Genomic DNA, 15,690 nt, shown 5'->3' with positions numbered 1-15,690 from the left:
CCTAACCCTGGATTTATCTCCTTAGGCTGTTCCCCCGACCAACGACCTACGACCTGGAAAAGTGGAAGAAAATGGATGGATGGGATACAACACAAAATACCCGGTATTGAATAACTTTATTGTTCACACAAAAGCAGAGGAAAAAACCCCAAACATTCAGTTTTATAGAGCCATCACATTGTCATCAATAGTTCAGTAATCAATAAGATGACCGTACATTAGAATCAGACCTAAGGACAAAAGTTTAAACAAGTTCATCAAGCAGAATCGCCATACTAAAAAAGTAAGCTGATCCCTAAGGAAATTATTAAATCTGCACCACAGAAATCACCTTTTTATTTTATCACCTCACAAAATGTTAAAATTAGATCAATCGATCAATCATTTTATTGACCAGAAATCAGCCACCGGGAACTTCATGTTTTCAAACTGGAAGTTAAATAATCTTAGAAAAATCCAAAGCTCGGTCACATTCTGAGGAAAGATTTTATGGGATGGGAAAGTCAGAACTTTTTATGGGAAATTTTTTATGGGAAAGTCAGAACTTTGTGGGAAAATATTTATTGTCAGCAGGTCAAAGGTCACATCGTCCTCTGACATGTTGCAAGTTTCTTGCCTGGACTGCATTCATGTGCTTCTTACACAAAAGCTTTTCTTTTGAATGCTATGCCCTGGTGCCAATACTCTGTCACAGGGGACAGCAGAAGCTTTTATACTGATGTCTGAGTGCGGGTTTACTGCAGCAGATGAGTGACACTTCTTGTACACAAAACAAAACCTGATTCAGGTTTCAGGTTCTTTGTAAAACAGACAAACAATTAATGGAGGTGTTTCTGTTGCAGTAAAAAGATTAAAGCCTTTAACATTTTCTCTCTTTCTGTAGTACGACCTAAACCTTCAGCAGATCCTCAAACAAGCCCTAAAAGCATTTAAAGAGAATCCAGTCAGACCTGCTACTTTATTTACTGATGATACTAATCATAACTGATTAAATCAGGCCCCATCTTATCTTTTTTTTGTATACTTTCCCCTGTATGTCTGTGAAGGTTCTCAGTCATCCAGGTTATCGTAGTCTAAGGAGCTTGGAAAGAAAAGCGTCTGGACTTCTTTAAGTTGCTTTAAGACGTTTCACCTCTCATCCAACAAGCTTTTTCAGTTCTAAGGGTCAAATAGTGGAGAGTCCCAGATTTAAGCCCTGTGGGAGTAAACCGCCAAGAGGGACAATGGACCCCCTAATAAACCTCTACCTAATCACACAACCCAAGGTGTGAAAACGGGTGTGGGTCACAATCAGCCAGGGTTTCGGGTGAGCTCATTGTGAAACCTAGATGTGAGTGGGCGTTAAGGTGTCTGGGAAGGATCTCAAAACTGGATTTTCCCTGTAGGGAAATTACTCTCTGCATTTAACCGATTCACTCAGTGAAGCAGTGTGCAGCCAATCCAGCACCCAGGAAGCAATGTGTAGGAACGGTACCTTGCTCAGGGATACCGCAGGTAGCCTTCGGTGGATTTGAACCCTCAACCTTCTGATCATGGGGTAAACGCTCCCTAATGACCGTAAAGTACCATATCACCCTATTAGAGCACTTCGCTCTTGCTCTGCAGGCCTACTTGTTGTTCCTAGAGTATTTAAAAGTAGAATGGGAGGCAGAGCCTTCAGTTTTCAGGCCCCTCTTCTGTGGAACCAGCTTCCAGTTTGGATTCAGGAGACAGACACTATCTCTACTTTCAAGATTAGGCTTCAAACTTTCCTTTTTGCTAAAGCATATAGTTAGGGCTGGACCAGGTGACCCTGAATCCTCCCTTAGTTATGCTGCAATAGGTGTGTTAATAGACCTCTTTGCACTGAATCATACTTGTTATTAACCTCTGTCTCTCTTCCACAGCATGTCTTTATCCTGTCTTCCTTCTCTCACCCCAACCAATCAATGGCCCCGCCCCTCCCTGAGCCTGGTTCTGCCGGAAGTTTCTTCCTGTTAAAAGGGAGTTTTTCTTTCCCACTGTCGTCAAAGTGCTGCTCATAGGGGGTCATATGGTTGTTGGGGTTATCACTGTTAAATTATTGTATGGTCTAACTTACAATACAAAGCATCTTGAGGCGACTGTTCCAGTATCACATCAAGTATTTGAACCTTTGCTTCCAGGTTCTGCTGTGGCCAATAGCCCCGAGGACTCTGAGCTTCACATCTCCTCACATGAACGTTTCTTTAATGTTCTCCTTGTGAGCTGAGGGTTGTTGTCTCTGCTGCACGACTCAATCCACAGGCAGCTGTCCTGCTTCTCAGTTAAAATCCATCAGTGATGGTGAGCTGTTCTGGTCTGTATGCACTGAAGCAGTCCCAACCCACGACACCACCATAGATGCTTTTGGACTGCGGGAACATTTTCGTAGTTGTGGTCACTCCACGCTGCAGGAAGTACAAACTGCCAAAGTTCTTGGAACCTGTTTTTGGTTCTTAGCTGCTAATCCAGGACTTTTACTCTCTGAGTGACAAAGTGCATGCTGATTGGTGCAACAAATGAAAAATATAAAAGTAGGGAAGCTTCTGGGAACCCTTACAGCCCAATGACCACCAACAAGTCTCTTTCTGAAATCCTCACACTTCTCATCTGGTCATGAGTCACAACATGTTGTGGAAATCAGACTCAGATAGATAGTTCTTTAAATACTGTACAATATAAAGCACCTTGAAGCGCCTTGAGGCGATTGCTGTTGTGATTTGGCGCCATATAAATAAAACTGAACTGAATTAAATATAAACAGCTCAACTGAAAACACCTGACTCTGATTTTACCTTTATTAATCATCATAAGAGGTTCACATATTTCTTCATAGAAATGTTACTTTACCTGTTATTGTCATCTAATATATCTGTTACTGGTCTAAATCTATTTTAAACTAGATTCTCTTTAAACATTTTTAGAATTCTGACAATGTTTTAGGTCATGATTATGCAGCAGACTTCTTTCTTCCCCCAGGTGTAGGATGATGTGGGCGGTGCAGCAGTTCCTGACAGAAAGGGGGTGGGGTCAACCCTGTGCTCTCTCTCCGGTTTCTGGGTCTACGTCATCATCGAGCTCTGAAACAGGAAGAAGCAACAAAACAAAAATCAGAGAGATTTCAACTAGTGGCAAGCCTTTGAGCTCCTGGGTGAAGCAGTTACCTCTGCGGTCACGGCTTCCCACTCAGTCAGTGTACATTATGGTCCATTTGTGATGTTAACATCAGTGAGGTCCGGGTAAAATTCATGTGTCACTGGAAACAATTAATCCACTAAATGAGCTAACTGGACTCCTTTAGCATGTGTCTCCAAGGAAATCATAAATATAAATAATGAAGAGAAAAAGACAGAAACTAACAGATTCCTTTCAAAGGTCTAAAAATCTGGTTTTGAACTCCTCAGTTCAGCTTCTGCAGGCTCAAACTAAAAGCACAGGCAGTCCTCACCCATATGGTTGTCTGCTTTGCCCTCTGCGTCCTGCTGCTGGTTCTGGTGACTCTGGTGGTTCTGATGGTTCTCTGCGGCACACAAATCTTCCTCCATGTGAGTGTCTGCGTCTGATTGGTCAGGAGGAGAGACACTCTGACACCTGGCCAAAGGTGGGAACGGCTGAAGCATTGGCTGCTTGGTGGAGGGAAATGTGACATCATTCCAAGGTAGATCAATAGGAGATGAATCTGCTGCTGATATGTCTGTTCCACAGGAAACAGGAGGCAATAAAGAGTCAGCAACCTCTGGGACAGACTGATTTCTTTCTCTGTTCTGACCAAAATCAGGACTGGAAATAGAAATGGAATCAGTTCAATTCAGCCAAATCACAACAAGAGTCACCTCGAGGTGCTTTATGCCCTTTGTAACAACTCTTTTTAGACTGCTCAAAGAAGTCCTGTCATTAATTAATGCTTCAATCTCTAATAATCAGCTATGTACCACAAGCCTTCAAGCTGGCTGTAGTTAAACCTTTACTCAAAAAGCATCTCTAGACCCAGCAGTCTTAGCTAATTATAGGCCAATCTCCAACCTTCCTTTCATATCAAAAATCCTTGAAAGAGTAGTTGTCAAACAGCTAACAGATCATCTGCAGAGGAATGGTTTATTTGAAGAGTTTCAGTCAGGTTTCAGAGCTCATCACAGCACAGAAACAGCTTTAGTGAAGGTTACAAATGATCTTCTTATGGCCTCTGACAGTGGACTGTAACCGAACCACAACTGTAGCTGGACCTAAGAAAATAGACCAGAAGAGGAACTGGAGTTAAAACCAGAACTGAAAGCTAAGACAGTGGTTGTCACGCAGGTGTACACAGTTATTTTGATCAAGTTCGAATCTGTTTTGAAGGTCAGCAGCTTTAATTTAGACCTGTTATGGCGTTTCTACTCAGGTGAAGTATATCACACTTCTCACCTGTCCAGGTGAGCCCTGCCTCTCCCCCAGAGTAGCCCTGCAGCCTCTGATGACCTCATCAGGGTTAAACACGTTAATGACGTTAAAACACACCTATTGTTAAACTTTATTGAAAGCTGATTACAAAAGCAAAAGCAGTTTCACTAAGCTTTATTTAAACAGAGATTACTGACCGTACGTGCGTCTGCAGAGCTTCCTGAACGGACAGCGCTCTCTGAAGCGCAGCAGGCAGGACCGCCCCCTCACAGGTACGGACTCCATGAAGAAAACTTCTCTGTTTGGCGTTTTCAGTGGCAGGATGTGGTGTAAATGAGCCGATCTCACAGGAACAAATGGCAGTGCTGCTCTCGGAAGCTCCTTCAGTCCGTGACAATAAAAACACCGCAGTCTACCTGCAAATGCCTCACACACCTGAGCCTTCAAAATAAAAGCTTCCCTGTAGACAGAATGGCGAAGACAGAAAATTGCTTCCTGTCAACCGTAAATGATCTCGTGTTTATTGATCACTGCGATTGATCTCATTAGTTTGTGTCACCGGAAACGGTGTTTATATAATGACGCATACTGTTTCCGATGCCTCAGAGCAACAAACATTTCAGCCCTTTATCCTCCTGTGTCATTTCTGCTTATAAAATTATAAATACTGATAAAGAGGGACAAAAATGATCGACTCTTGATACTTCACGATACATTTAAGATTCGTATTTATCCAAAATGAAAAACATTATCCTTTTATTGTGAACCCAGGGTGTGAGTACTTCCTGTGCTCAGATTTCATATGACAGTTCGACCAGTTTAACTAGAAAAATCAGCTTCAGAGCAGCAGATGATTAATCATCAACACTGACAGGCTGCAGTGTGCAAAAACAAACCTTTGTGTAAATAAATATAAATTAAAATCTAAATATCTAATTGTAACATAAATAATAATCAGTTTCTTATTTTATTACCTAAATCACATATTTTGTCATGTCCTTTGAAAAAAAAAAGGTTTGTTGTACCAACATTATTCTGAAACACTGCAGACAGGAAACGATGTGATAGTTTCAAACTTTTATTGTGAAAATTTGTAGATTACAGTCTCTTTTCTTTAATTTATTGATCATAAAAACAATTGTAGAAAATAAAACACAGAAAAAAAAGATCAACAGGAAGCAGTTTAATAAAGGAAAAAACAAGCACCGCGCACACCAGCTGGGCGGGGCTACGCCTGGTCAGTTTAAAGCATTTAAACCTCAAAATAAAGACAGCTTTTACTTTTCAATCGATAATGACAATCATCAATCACTGCTTGTGTCTTATCCCCAGAATCGTTGTCGGCCTGCAGGTTGAGGCGGCGCCTCGTCATGGGGATCACTGAAAATGGAACTCGCCGCATCCATCGTGAAGATGAAGTAGAAGTTTGCTCCCATCATGATGACACTTGGCAGGAAGGAGATGCCAAAACCAAATCCACGAATGCTGCTGCCAAATGCCGCCGCGACCCAGTACGCCAACCTGTGTAGACACGGAAGCGCCATTAGATTCATCAATCGATGCCGTTATCGACTGATCACATCGTGGATGGATCCTCACCTTCCAAAAGCAAAGAGGATGGTCAGGAGTGGCACAAGCTTCAGCTGCTCCTGGCTAAGGTACATCGCCATAACGACCAGCTGCAGGAAGTAAATCAGGAACAGCGAGGCAGAGTCAGAGATGAAGCGCTGGTGGACAGTGACTTCCTGTAGCTCCGCCTCCTTTATCTCATCATCAAACAGAGGACGAAGCACACCTGACCTTAGCCGTGAGATGCCCAGAACAAGCCAACCTAAAGAACAGGTGAGACGCACACAGGTGAGACAGGTGAGATTCTGCATCTCTTTTTCGGTGGTGTGTGACTCACCAAGGACGATGGGGGTGGCAGCGAACACAGAGCAGCGCAGCGTGTAGACGAGCCGGAGGGGGGCACCATCCAGCAGCGGGGCGTCAAATGGCAGAAACACAAAACCACCCCAGACGAGTAAAGGGAAGAAGAACGCCGAGGCCATCAGAGACACGCCCATCTTCAGGACATCCGTACTGAGACAGCACTGCCCTCCTGACACAGGTGAGAAAAATGAGTTAATGGAGGCAGCAGTCAGAGGTGCACAGGTGTATAAACAGGGGCAGGTAATTAAACCCCCTGGAGTCCAGGGTAGAACCTGCTGTTTTCGACTCTCTCACCATGTTTGGCATCATTCTTTTACGCACAACTTCACGTGTCTGAATTTACAGTCATGTTTTAATTTTGACATACTGTAGTGACACAACTAGCCTTAAAAAAAATCAGAGCAGGAAACATGTTCAACAAATCATTTTCAGAACTTGTGATGAAAAAATAAAAGTTCTGTGCAACTGTTAACAGTCTCTGGCATTTTTTGCACAAAACAATCAGATGTCACACAAATTATTAGTGTTGTTCCAACATCTGTAACCGGAAGCTCGCCAGTTCGATCCCTGGGCTCTCTGTCCTGGTCGTTGTGTCCTTGGGCAAGACGCTTCACCTACCGCCTACTGGTGTTGGCCAGAGGGGCCGATGGCGCGATATGGCAGCCTCGCCTCTGTCAGTCTGCCCCAGGGCAGCTGTGGCTACAACCGTAGCTGCCTCCACCAGTGTGTGGATGTGAGAGTGAATGAATAGTGGCATTGTAAAGCTCTATATAAATGCAATCCATTATTATTATTATAGCTCTTTTTCTGATATTTCATATCATTGTTATGCAGATGATATTCAGCTATATATCTCTTTTAGGCCACCTGATGTTTCTAAGCTCTAAATCTTGCAGTCCTGCTTAGATTCCATTAGAGATTGGCTGGCTGATAATTATCAACTAACTAAATGCTGGTAAAACTGAAGTCCTGAGAAATTTGTTCCCCTCGTGGTTAAAAATCGAGGCCCTCTTGCTTCTTATATTAAACCCTCCATTAGTAACCTTGGTGTTAAATTTGATCCAGCTCTGACGCTGGACACACACGTTAAATCTTTGGTTCGCTCTTGTTTTTACCATTTAAGAAATATCGCTAAGCTGAGTCCCATTGTGTCACGTTCCTAATTGGAAATGATTATTCATGCTTTTGTTTCATCTCGCTTAGATTATTGTAATTCCTTGTTTACTTGCTTAAGTAATGCCTCCCTGGAACGACTGCAGGGTGTTCAAAATGCTGCTGCCAGGCTTCTGACAAAGCATCACAAATACTCCCATGTCACGCCCCTGCTGATTCAACTGCACTGGCTCCCCGTCAAGTTCAGGGTCAATTTTAAGATCATAATCATGACCTATAGGGCCCTGCACGGTGTAGCTCCAACTTACATCAGTGATCTTCTTCTTCCTTATCGTCCCAGCAGGTGCCTGAGGTCTTGTGACCAGGGTTGCTGGTTGCCCCGCATACAAGGTTAAAAACAAAAGGTGACAGAGCGTTTGTATCAGTGGCCCCTAGACTCTGGAACGACTCTTTCACTTTGAGATCTGTGGACTCAGTCATGTCTTTTAAAAAGCAGTTAAAAACCTGTTTAAACTTGTTTTTGGTTGATTTTGTTTGTTTGAGGTTTCATGTTTCTGCTTCTGTGAAGCACTTTGTGATTTTATCTTGGTGCTATATAAATAAAATTTTAACTTTACTTTTTTTTTAAAAAAAAAAACAAAAAAACAAAACCCCTCAACATTTGCATTTTTCTGATTGTCAGGACTGGTTTCACCAATATGTATAAGTATCCGAGTCATTCCAGTCGTTTTAGTTGAGTGTCGTCTAAAATCCACTTATTTTAAGGTGGTTCTGTTCAGGTGTGCCTGACCCCCTGACCATTTCCTCCTGATGCAAGGTGATGTGATTTTCTGACATAGTCTCTGAGTTAGTACTTACGTTTATTGGAGCGCAGGTCCTCGGGCAAGTAATAATGTTGATTGTAGTTCTCGGGAACTCCTCGGGGACCCAGGAAGGGACTCTTCTCGGACTCCATTTCCCAGAGCGGCCCAGACTCTCTGAGTGAGGAGGGGGAGTGGAGGGCAGTCACTGCAGGCCTGAACACCTGAGCAGCTTTCTCTGGCAGGAGGTTCTCTCGGGGCTCCTCCTCCAACAGGTGTACCCTAGTTTTATCCTCACGTAGCTCCGCTCCTTCGTCTAAACCTGCTCTGCCGCCCCTCCTCTCCACCTCTGCCTTCAGTTCTCTCTCGCTCTCTGTGCAGCTCGACGCCTCGGGAAGAAACACACCTGACCTCACGCTCATCCTGTCAGCTTTACCTGTCCGTCCACCTGTCTGTCTGTCTGCAGACCACGGCAGCGTGCTCGTCTCGGTCACGACTGAGCTCACCGTCTCCTCGTCCTCTCTGGTCTTCCTCCCTCCGCTGTCCTCCATCATGGCGCGTCCTGTTTTGTGAGCAAATGCACCTGCCGGAGAACAGAGAGTGGGTCAGGTAAATCCAAGTGAACAGTAAACAGGTGATACAAGGAACTGTGTCGCACACAGCTCACGACCTGTGTGTGCTGAAACACTGGAGTAAACACTGGAGTAAACACTGGAGTAAACACTGGAGTAAACACTGGAGTACTTCAGGTGTGATGTGGTTGATCACTAAGGCATAATGCAGGCCTCCTTCTCCACCTCCTGGCTTCCTGCATTTATATAAACTGTGAAAGATCATTTTGAAATCTGATGTTTGAACCCAACAGACGACACTTTCGCTGCCATCACAATAAAGCATGTAGAATTCTTCTCAACATGAAATTCTGAATCACAAACATTTAAAAAATGCTTCACCTAAGTTTCATGATTGATTTAGCAAATGCACCCCACCCACCCACCCACCCGAGCCATGGCCTGTGTGACCCCCATCACTCAGGACACACATTCAGTCCAAGTCTTTTCTTTGCTCTCCGCTGTGTGCCTTTCCTATTTTTGTGTGTCATTTATTCCCAACGTGTATTTACTATTTACATTTGAACTCCGGCACAGTTGGCGGGGAGCGCCCATAGTAAGTAAGGTTTATTTATTAAGTGCTTTTCGTAGACAGGCAGTCACAAAGCGCTGTACACAAAGGTCAAAATAAAGAAAATATTAAGTAATAAAATAGACAATATAAACAATGCAAATTCAAAACAATTCAAAATTGTTGATTAGCAGAAGGCCTGTTTAAACAAAAAAGTTTTTAACTGCTTTTTAAAGGATTCCACAGAGTCAACCAAACGTACGCTGTGTCCCAAAACGTCGGCTGCATCCTCCGGAGGCCGCATTTGAAGGCTGACTACGTCACAGCCAGGCGACGAAGGCTGTTCCAATTCGTCGACTCCTTCAAATGCGGCCGACAAATGCGTCCTTCATTTCCCCGAATTTGAAGGATGGGTCGGGTGTGTCCTTCGTGGCCCACCATATCCCAGAATTCATAGCGCGGCCCAGCCAAACTCCAGTTTCCAACAATGGCGGCCGCTGCTAAGTTTTAAAATTACTCTTATTATTATTTCTGGGCCACAAAATAAACTTTTAACATATTTTAAGGCGAGAAAGTAGCTGTGTAAACATCAAATATCTGCTTGGTTTATCAAGACGTCGCATATTTGCAAAAGTGTGCCGACGTTTTCGGAGACGTCTGTTACCCACCAGCTCGATAGCTAGCCGGGGGGTTCAATGGTCACTCCAGCCGGCGAGAGCAGCGGACTCCCGGCTTCATCGTTTTCAGACCCGCGCTCTTTCGCTACTCAGGTTAAACATGATATATAAGTCACTCGGATAACATAAAAATTTAATTGTTTGCCTTTTTTCTGTGTTTTATTTGTTCCGGAGTAAATCGTTTGGCTGAGATCAAAGTTATTAGATTATTAGATTAAATAAAACTTTATTAATCCATCGGGTGGGTTCCTCCGGGATTTTCACACAGCTGAATAAACATCAAACAGAAAACTGATTAAACAGAAGTGTGAGACGGTCGATAATTTACGCCAGTGTCCTGTTATATTTTAGATAGCAAGGAGCAGACGGCCGAGTTTATTAAACTCCACCGAGACAGCGGTGACGCAAATCTGAAGGCGAGACCGTCACATTTCACAACCTCGCACTTCCGGCCTTCTTGGTCTTTGAAGGACCCGGCCCACGTAGACCGCGAAGGCCGGGTCCTCCGAAGGATGCAGCCAACGTTTTGGGACACAGCTGTAGTTGTGGAGGTAGACTGTCCCACAGCCTTGGTGCAACAGACTGAAAGGCTCCGCCCCCTTTTGTCTTCAGTCGTGTACGGGGAACAACCAACAAACAGAGTCATCAATAAAGGGCCTGCACCTAACAAAATCTTGGGGAAGAGACTGAGTTGACACATTAAAAGAGTCTGACTTATGGTGGCTAAAGACAACGTCATTTAAATTCAAGTGGTCAAGGGAAACGCCATAAGTGAAGACCAAGTCCAGAGTGTGCCCAGCAGTGTGAGCAGGGCCTGATACATGCTGAACAAAATTAAAAGAATCCATAATGCTCAGGAACTCCTTAGTGGTACTATTTGATGAGTCCTCTGCATGAATGTTGAAGTCTCCAACAATGATGACCAAGCCCAGTTTAATAGTGGAAGTTAAAAGTTCTTGCAAGTCTGCCAGAAAAGACGCAGCAGACCCAGGTGGACGATAAATTAAGATACCGTACATGGGCTGATCTCTGCCAAATTTTATCATAACCATCTCGAAAGAGTTGTAACAGCTCGAAGAGATCACCTGGCATGAAAATGTCTTTTTAAAAATTACAGCTTGTTCCACCTCCTCGTCGAGATACCCGAGGCGCACAGTGAACAGTCTGTGGGACACAGCTCTAAAAGATGTGAGACTTCATTCTCACGCTGCCACGTCTCATAGATAAACATTAAATCAAGCGTCTCTGCACAGAACAAGTCGTTTAAAATATAAGACTTGTTGGCAATTGAGCGGGCATTAATTAACATCATTTTAATGTTGAGACCCACCGGGACAGGTGTAGAATAGCCTGGAACAGAGTCCGCACCGTGCAGTAAGCCACACAGTAAATCAGGGTTCCTATTGTGATGAGCCGTGGCTTTCCATGCTTTCAGGTGACAACCCGGATGGTAAACACAGGGGGTTGTGGGGATTAAACCAGCTCCAACAAGTCTCAAGCGTATTTTACTGGCAGCAGCCCAAGAGTAAAGCCCCTGAAGATCCAGTTCTCTGCAAAGCCGACAAAGCAGCACAAAAAAGCCTGCTCTCTTCCTCCGATGAGGCCTCGGAAGCAAAAAAAGAGCTGACCGGCAAGAATGGAGGTAAACCCAGGTGCTCCGCGGTGGGAAAACAACCTCGTTTCGTTGACTCTGAAAAATAAAGGCCCATTCTATTCTTTTCTATTCTGGTTTCTTGTTCCCTCTCTGATTTCTGACGTTTGCACAGTGGATGACTGTGGTCCAGAGGAAAGCACAGAGGGGATCGGGTCTTCTTCACATCAGGCCCTGACATCAAACTCATCTTTATTCTCTGGTTTGATATCAGGATGAACTCTGAATGCTTTTGTGTTGTTCTTACTCAGATTTAGTCTCCTGTTGTTCTGCTTTATGCTTGTTACTTTAGAAGTGCAGGACTTCGGTCCAGACAAACCCATCCTCTCTGATGACCCTCAAACCCTCCCATCTTTAGAGGGGCCCACATCGCCACTAAGCCCCAGGTAACTTCATGTAACTATGAAGCTGATTCACTGCTTGTTGAGGTAAATCACCATGGTAACTGATGCTGTTAATCTAACCTGCTCTGGAACAGATCAGGCGAAAAAATGTCGTTTCCATTCCTGAGGCTCCCTCAGAGCTCAGAGTGGACGAACGAAGGTGTGAAAGTTTCGTGTTGATCTGATGATCAATAATCAATACAGACTCTTACACGCAGCTTTGTATCTGACGCAACTGTCTGTTTATATGCGTGCGTGCGTGCGTGTGCGCGCGGGAGTGTTCAAAAATTTCTGTTTTTATGCTTTTTATGTGACAAACTAAACACAAGCTGCAGGTGGCGGTAGTCCCGCCCATTGCATGACGTCAGTCTCAAGTTAACATGGCGACGTGACGTTTGTGATCAAATATGATAAAAACTGTGACTGAGCTCCGAGCTAACAGGCTACATGCTAACGGAGCGGAAATTCACACTAAGAAAAAACCCACCTGTTCGCTGAAGACCTGGGCCGGGTTTTAAACCTGGTTTTAATCCTGGTCCCGGCTCTCTTCCGCCGACTTGTTGTTGTTTCTTCTCTTTGTGAAAGACCCGGAAGTCCAGCTCAGGTGTGGTCAGGTGTGTTAAAGGAAAAGCTCTCTTAAAGGAGAAGTGTCAATTAAACATCCGCGCACGCGTGAAAACGTTGAAATAACAGCGTTAAATGTTCTTTGATTTGTTTTCGTCCAATACTGCGACGAAAAATGTGCCAAAAATGTGATCTTACTCATGAAGCAAGAACGGGGAGCATGTTCATTCCTCCTCCGAACATCTGCGAGCAGGAGCAGCAGCACTGAGAGTGCAGATGTTTGTGCAGATGTTTGTTTATTTGTGCAGATGTTTGTTTGTGCAGGTGTTCGTCGGAGCGGTGAGTGAGTAAAACGGTCTGGTTGCTGTGCCTCTGCGGAGGCACTCGGTAGGATTAACACACTGATGATGTGAAGCCTACGTCTTCATCACCATCAGCTGTCTGGATGTTTGGGTCAGAGCCTCAGATCTAACCCTCTGTCCAGGTGTCTGACCTTTGATGACGTTTCTCGGCCTGCTTCAGTTTCAGGAGTGGAAATGATCTGTGATTGGAGGACGATGAGAAAGCCCACCTGCTGCAGACTCAAACATGAGGAGCTCCCGCGAGTTTAGCCCCCTCAGAGTAGGCTGAAAACAGCCATAAGAATATAAATCTCATTCTGCAGATGCGGTAGGTGAAAACAGGTGTAATTTCCGGTGTTGATGATGTCACACAGAGGTGTGGCTGCTTCAGCAGCAGGTCAGTCATTCGTGCTTTACCATACTGCAAATTTTGGTATTGAACCAGTACCAAGTAAACACAGGGCCAGTATAAAGGCAGCCCAGTGTGTCGTGATTTATGACATCATCAGTGTTTCTCTGTGATCTTTCCACAATAATTAGTTACCACAGCTAAACACACGTTTCATGCATTTTGAAACTGTTTTCTTTTGTTTGTTTGTTTGTTTGTTTGTTTGTTTGTTTGTTTTTGTTTTGGGGGGGGGCATGTAGACCACAAAGGCCGGGTCCTCAGGAGGATGCAGCCTACAAATTTGGAAAAGTGGCGCTGCAGAGAAGCTAAACCACTTCTTTGAGGTGAAGGGACCAGAGGTATGGCGTTATTTTTGTGCCACTATTCTGAGCGCACGTAAAAAAAAGTTTGCAGGTGCAAGTGTTGCATTTTGAGGAGAAATTTATTTTGAGCGAAGAAAAGCTGAATTTGAGTGAACAAAATTCATTCCTGAGTGCAAAAAATGTATTTCAGTGTTTGCTATTATCCACACACACACACACAACAGCAGCCCCTCTCACTCAGTTTTTGTATTTGCGCTCGCTTGCAATGTGTTGCTCGCGCTCTGAACATTTCTGCCCGTGCTCGCTCAACTCTTTCTCTACACCGTTATATTTGTGCCACAAAACCAGCCAATCACAGACTTGGATGCAAAAAAATCTGATTGACTGTTCTGGTCTCCAATCAGCTCGAAATGATGAAATGCAATATCCCAGAATGCATTTGTCCAAAACTCAAACGAGGCAGTGGCGGAGGAGCACAGAGTGGCGGAGTTTGAAATATTACTCTTTCTGGGTCACAAAATAAACTTTTAAGATATTTTCATGCGAGAATGTTTCTGTGTAAACTTCAAATATCTGCTCGATTCATCAAGACATCACATATTTGCATAACTGCTCTGACATTCTCAGAGATGCCTGTTACCCACCAGCTGACCGCACAGCTGGACTGGCCATTGGGCATCCCGGACATTTGCCCGGTGGGCCGATGATGATTTTTCATTTTTATGTTTGTTTGTTTTTGTAACGGTATAAACAATGAAAGGTGGTGGATTAGCCAATTGGTCATGATCAACTCTGGGCTGGACCAATTACAACACATCCATATTGAGAGGAAAAGGAACGCGATTCGTCCCGTACTTTAGCTAGAATGAAAAAGACACAAAGCTGGAGTTATTCTGTCTTTACGTTGCACAGCTGCCTCTTCTCCCCTCATTCTCTCTTCCCTCCCTCTCCTGTTGCTACTTCAATCATGAAACTGATCAATGATCAGCTGATCGTCTCTCTTGTTTGTTTATCTCCCACTTTGCCCAGAAAGAGGAAACCAGCGGATGTTGCGCTAAACAACAACAGCAGCACGTTCAAGCTTGATCAGCTGTTGTTAGAATTTATTTAAAATTAATTTCTAGTATCAGCTGATGTTTGCTGGAGCCACAGCTGTAAAAGCTGCTGGTCATGATATCGGTTTGGATATGTGGTGAGAGGGAAACGTGAAGGTGATAAATTTCATACATATATACCAACAACACAGTGTACATCACTGTCACAGCAGCGTTTGTTTTAGTTCAAAGGCTTTATGTTTTTTCCTATAATACCTGGTGGTGTAGTCGGCGATTTTTTTGTCACTTCAGCCTTGTATATTATGTTTAACCCGAGTGACCCGGTCAGCTGGTGGGTAACAGGCATCTCCGAAAACGTCAGAGCAGTTATGCAAATATGTGATGTCTTGATGAATCGAGCAGATATTTGAAGTTTACACAGAAACATTCTCGCATGAAAATATCTTAAAAGTTTATTTTGTGACCCAGAAAGAATAATATTTCAAACTCTGCCACTGTGTTCCTCCGCCACTGCCTCGTTTGAGTTTTGGACGAAATGGATTCTGGGATATTGCATTTCATGATTTCGAGCTGATTGGAGACAAAAACAGCCAATCAGATTTTTTTGCATAATGATAGTTACTAGTTACTTCTTCAAAAAAGTAACTGAGTTAGTAACTGAGTTACAAGATTCTAAAAGTAATTAATTACTTGAAAAGTAACTATTGCATTACTTTAAAAAAATATTTAACCCTCTGGGGTCCAGGGTATAACTGGCCATTTTTAACTACTTTTGATTTTCAGGGCTCAATCCTTGGCCCTCTTCGTTTTTCATTATACCTGCTCCCTTTGGGGTCTATTGTTAGAAAACACAAAATATCCTTTCACTGCTACACAGACGACTGCCAAATTTATTTGCTTTTAGCACCAAATGGCCCAGGCTCCATCCAAATCCTTTTGAACTGCCTTGATATCAAAGCTT

At 43.7% G+C, this 15,690-nt stretch overlaps 2 protein-coding genes across 2 annotated transcripts; both read right to left on the bottom strand.

Moving 5' to 3' along the window:
* Positions 1–99: 99 nt before the first annotated feature.
* Positions 100–4,778, bottom strand: LOC148100764 (uncharacterized). Its single transcript, XM_087847892.1, has 3 exons — positions 4,578–4,778; positions 3,449–3,694; positions 100–3,080 (listed from the first exon to the last, which is right to left on the bottom strand). Exons 1-3 carry the CDS (start codon positions 4,663–4,665, stop codon positions 3,031–3,033), a joined length of 384 nt encoding a protein of 127 aa, XP_087704018.1. The 5' UTR covers positions 4,666–4,778; the 3' UTR covers positions 100–3,030.
* A 667-nt stretch (positions 4,779–5,445) lies between these two features.
* On the bottom strand, positions 5,446–12,662 carry tmem79b (transmembrane protein 79b). The gene is made up of 5 exons (XM_006805608.3): positions 12,546–12,662; positions 8,284–8,808; positions 6,287–6,481; positions 5,980–6,211; positions 5,446–5,901 (listed from the first exon to the last, which is right to left on the bottom strand). Exons 2-5 carry the CDS (start codon positions 8,777–8,779, stop codon positions 5,703–5,705), a joined length of 1,122 nt encoding a protein of 373 aa, XP_006805671.2. The 5' UTR covers positions 8,780–8,808; positions 12,546–12,662; the 3' UTR covers positions 5,446–5,702.
* Between the last annotated feature and the right edge of the window lie 3,028 nt (positions 12,663–15,690).

This window comes from Neolamprologus brichardi, chromosome 11 (genome assembly GCF_056152115.1).
Source record: "Neolamprologus brichardi isolate AB-2024 chromosome 11, ASM5615211v1, whole genome shotgun sequence".
In the NCBI taxonomy this organism is placed as follows: domain Eukaryota; kingdom Metazoa; phylum Chordata; class Actinopteri; order Cichliformes; family Cichlidae; genus Neolamprologus; species Neolamprologus brichardi.
Note: the sequence above shows the minus strand (reverse complement) of the source record. Positions and strands in the feature narration are given on the sequence as shown.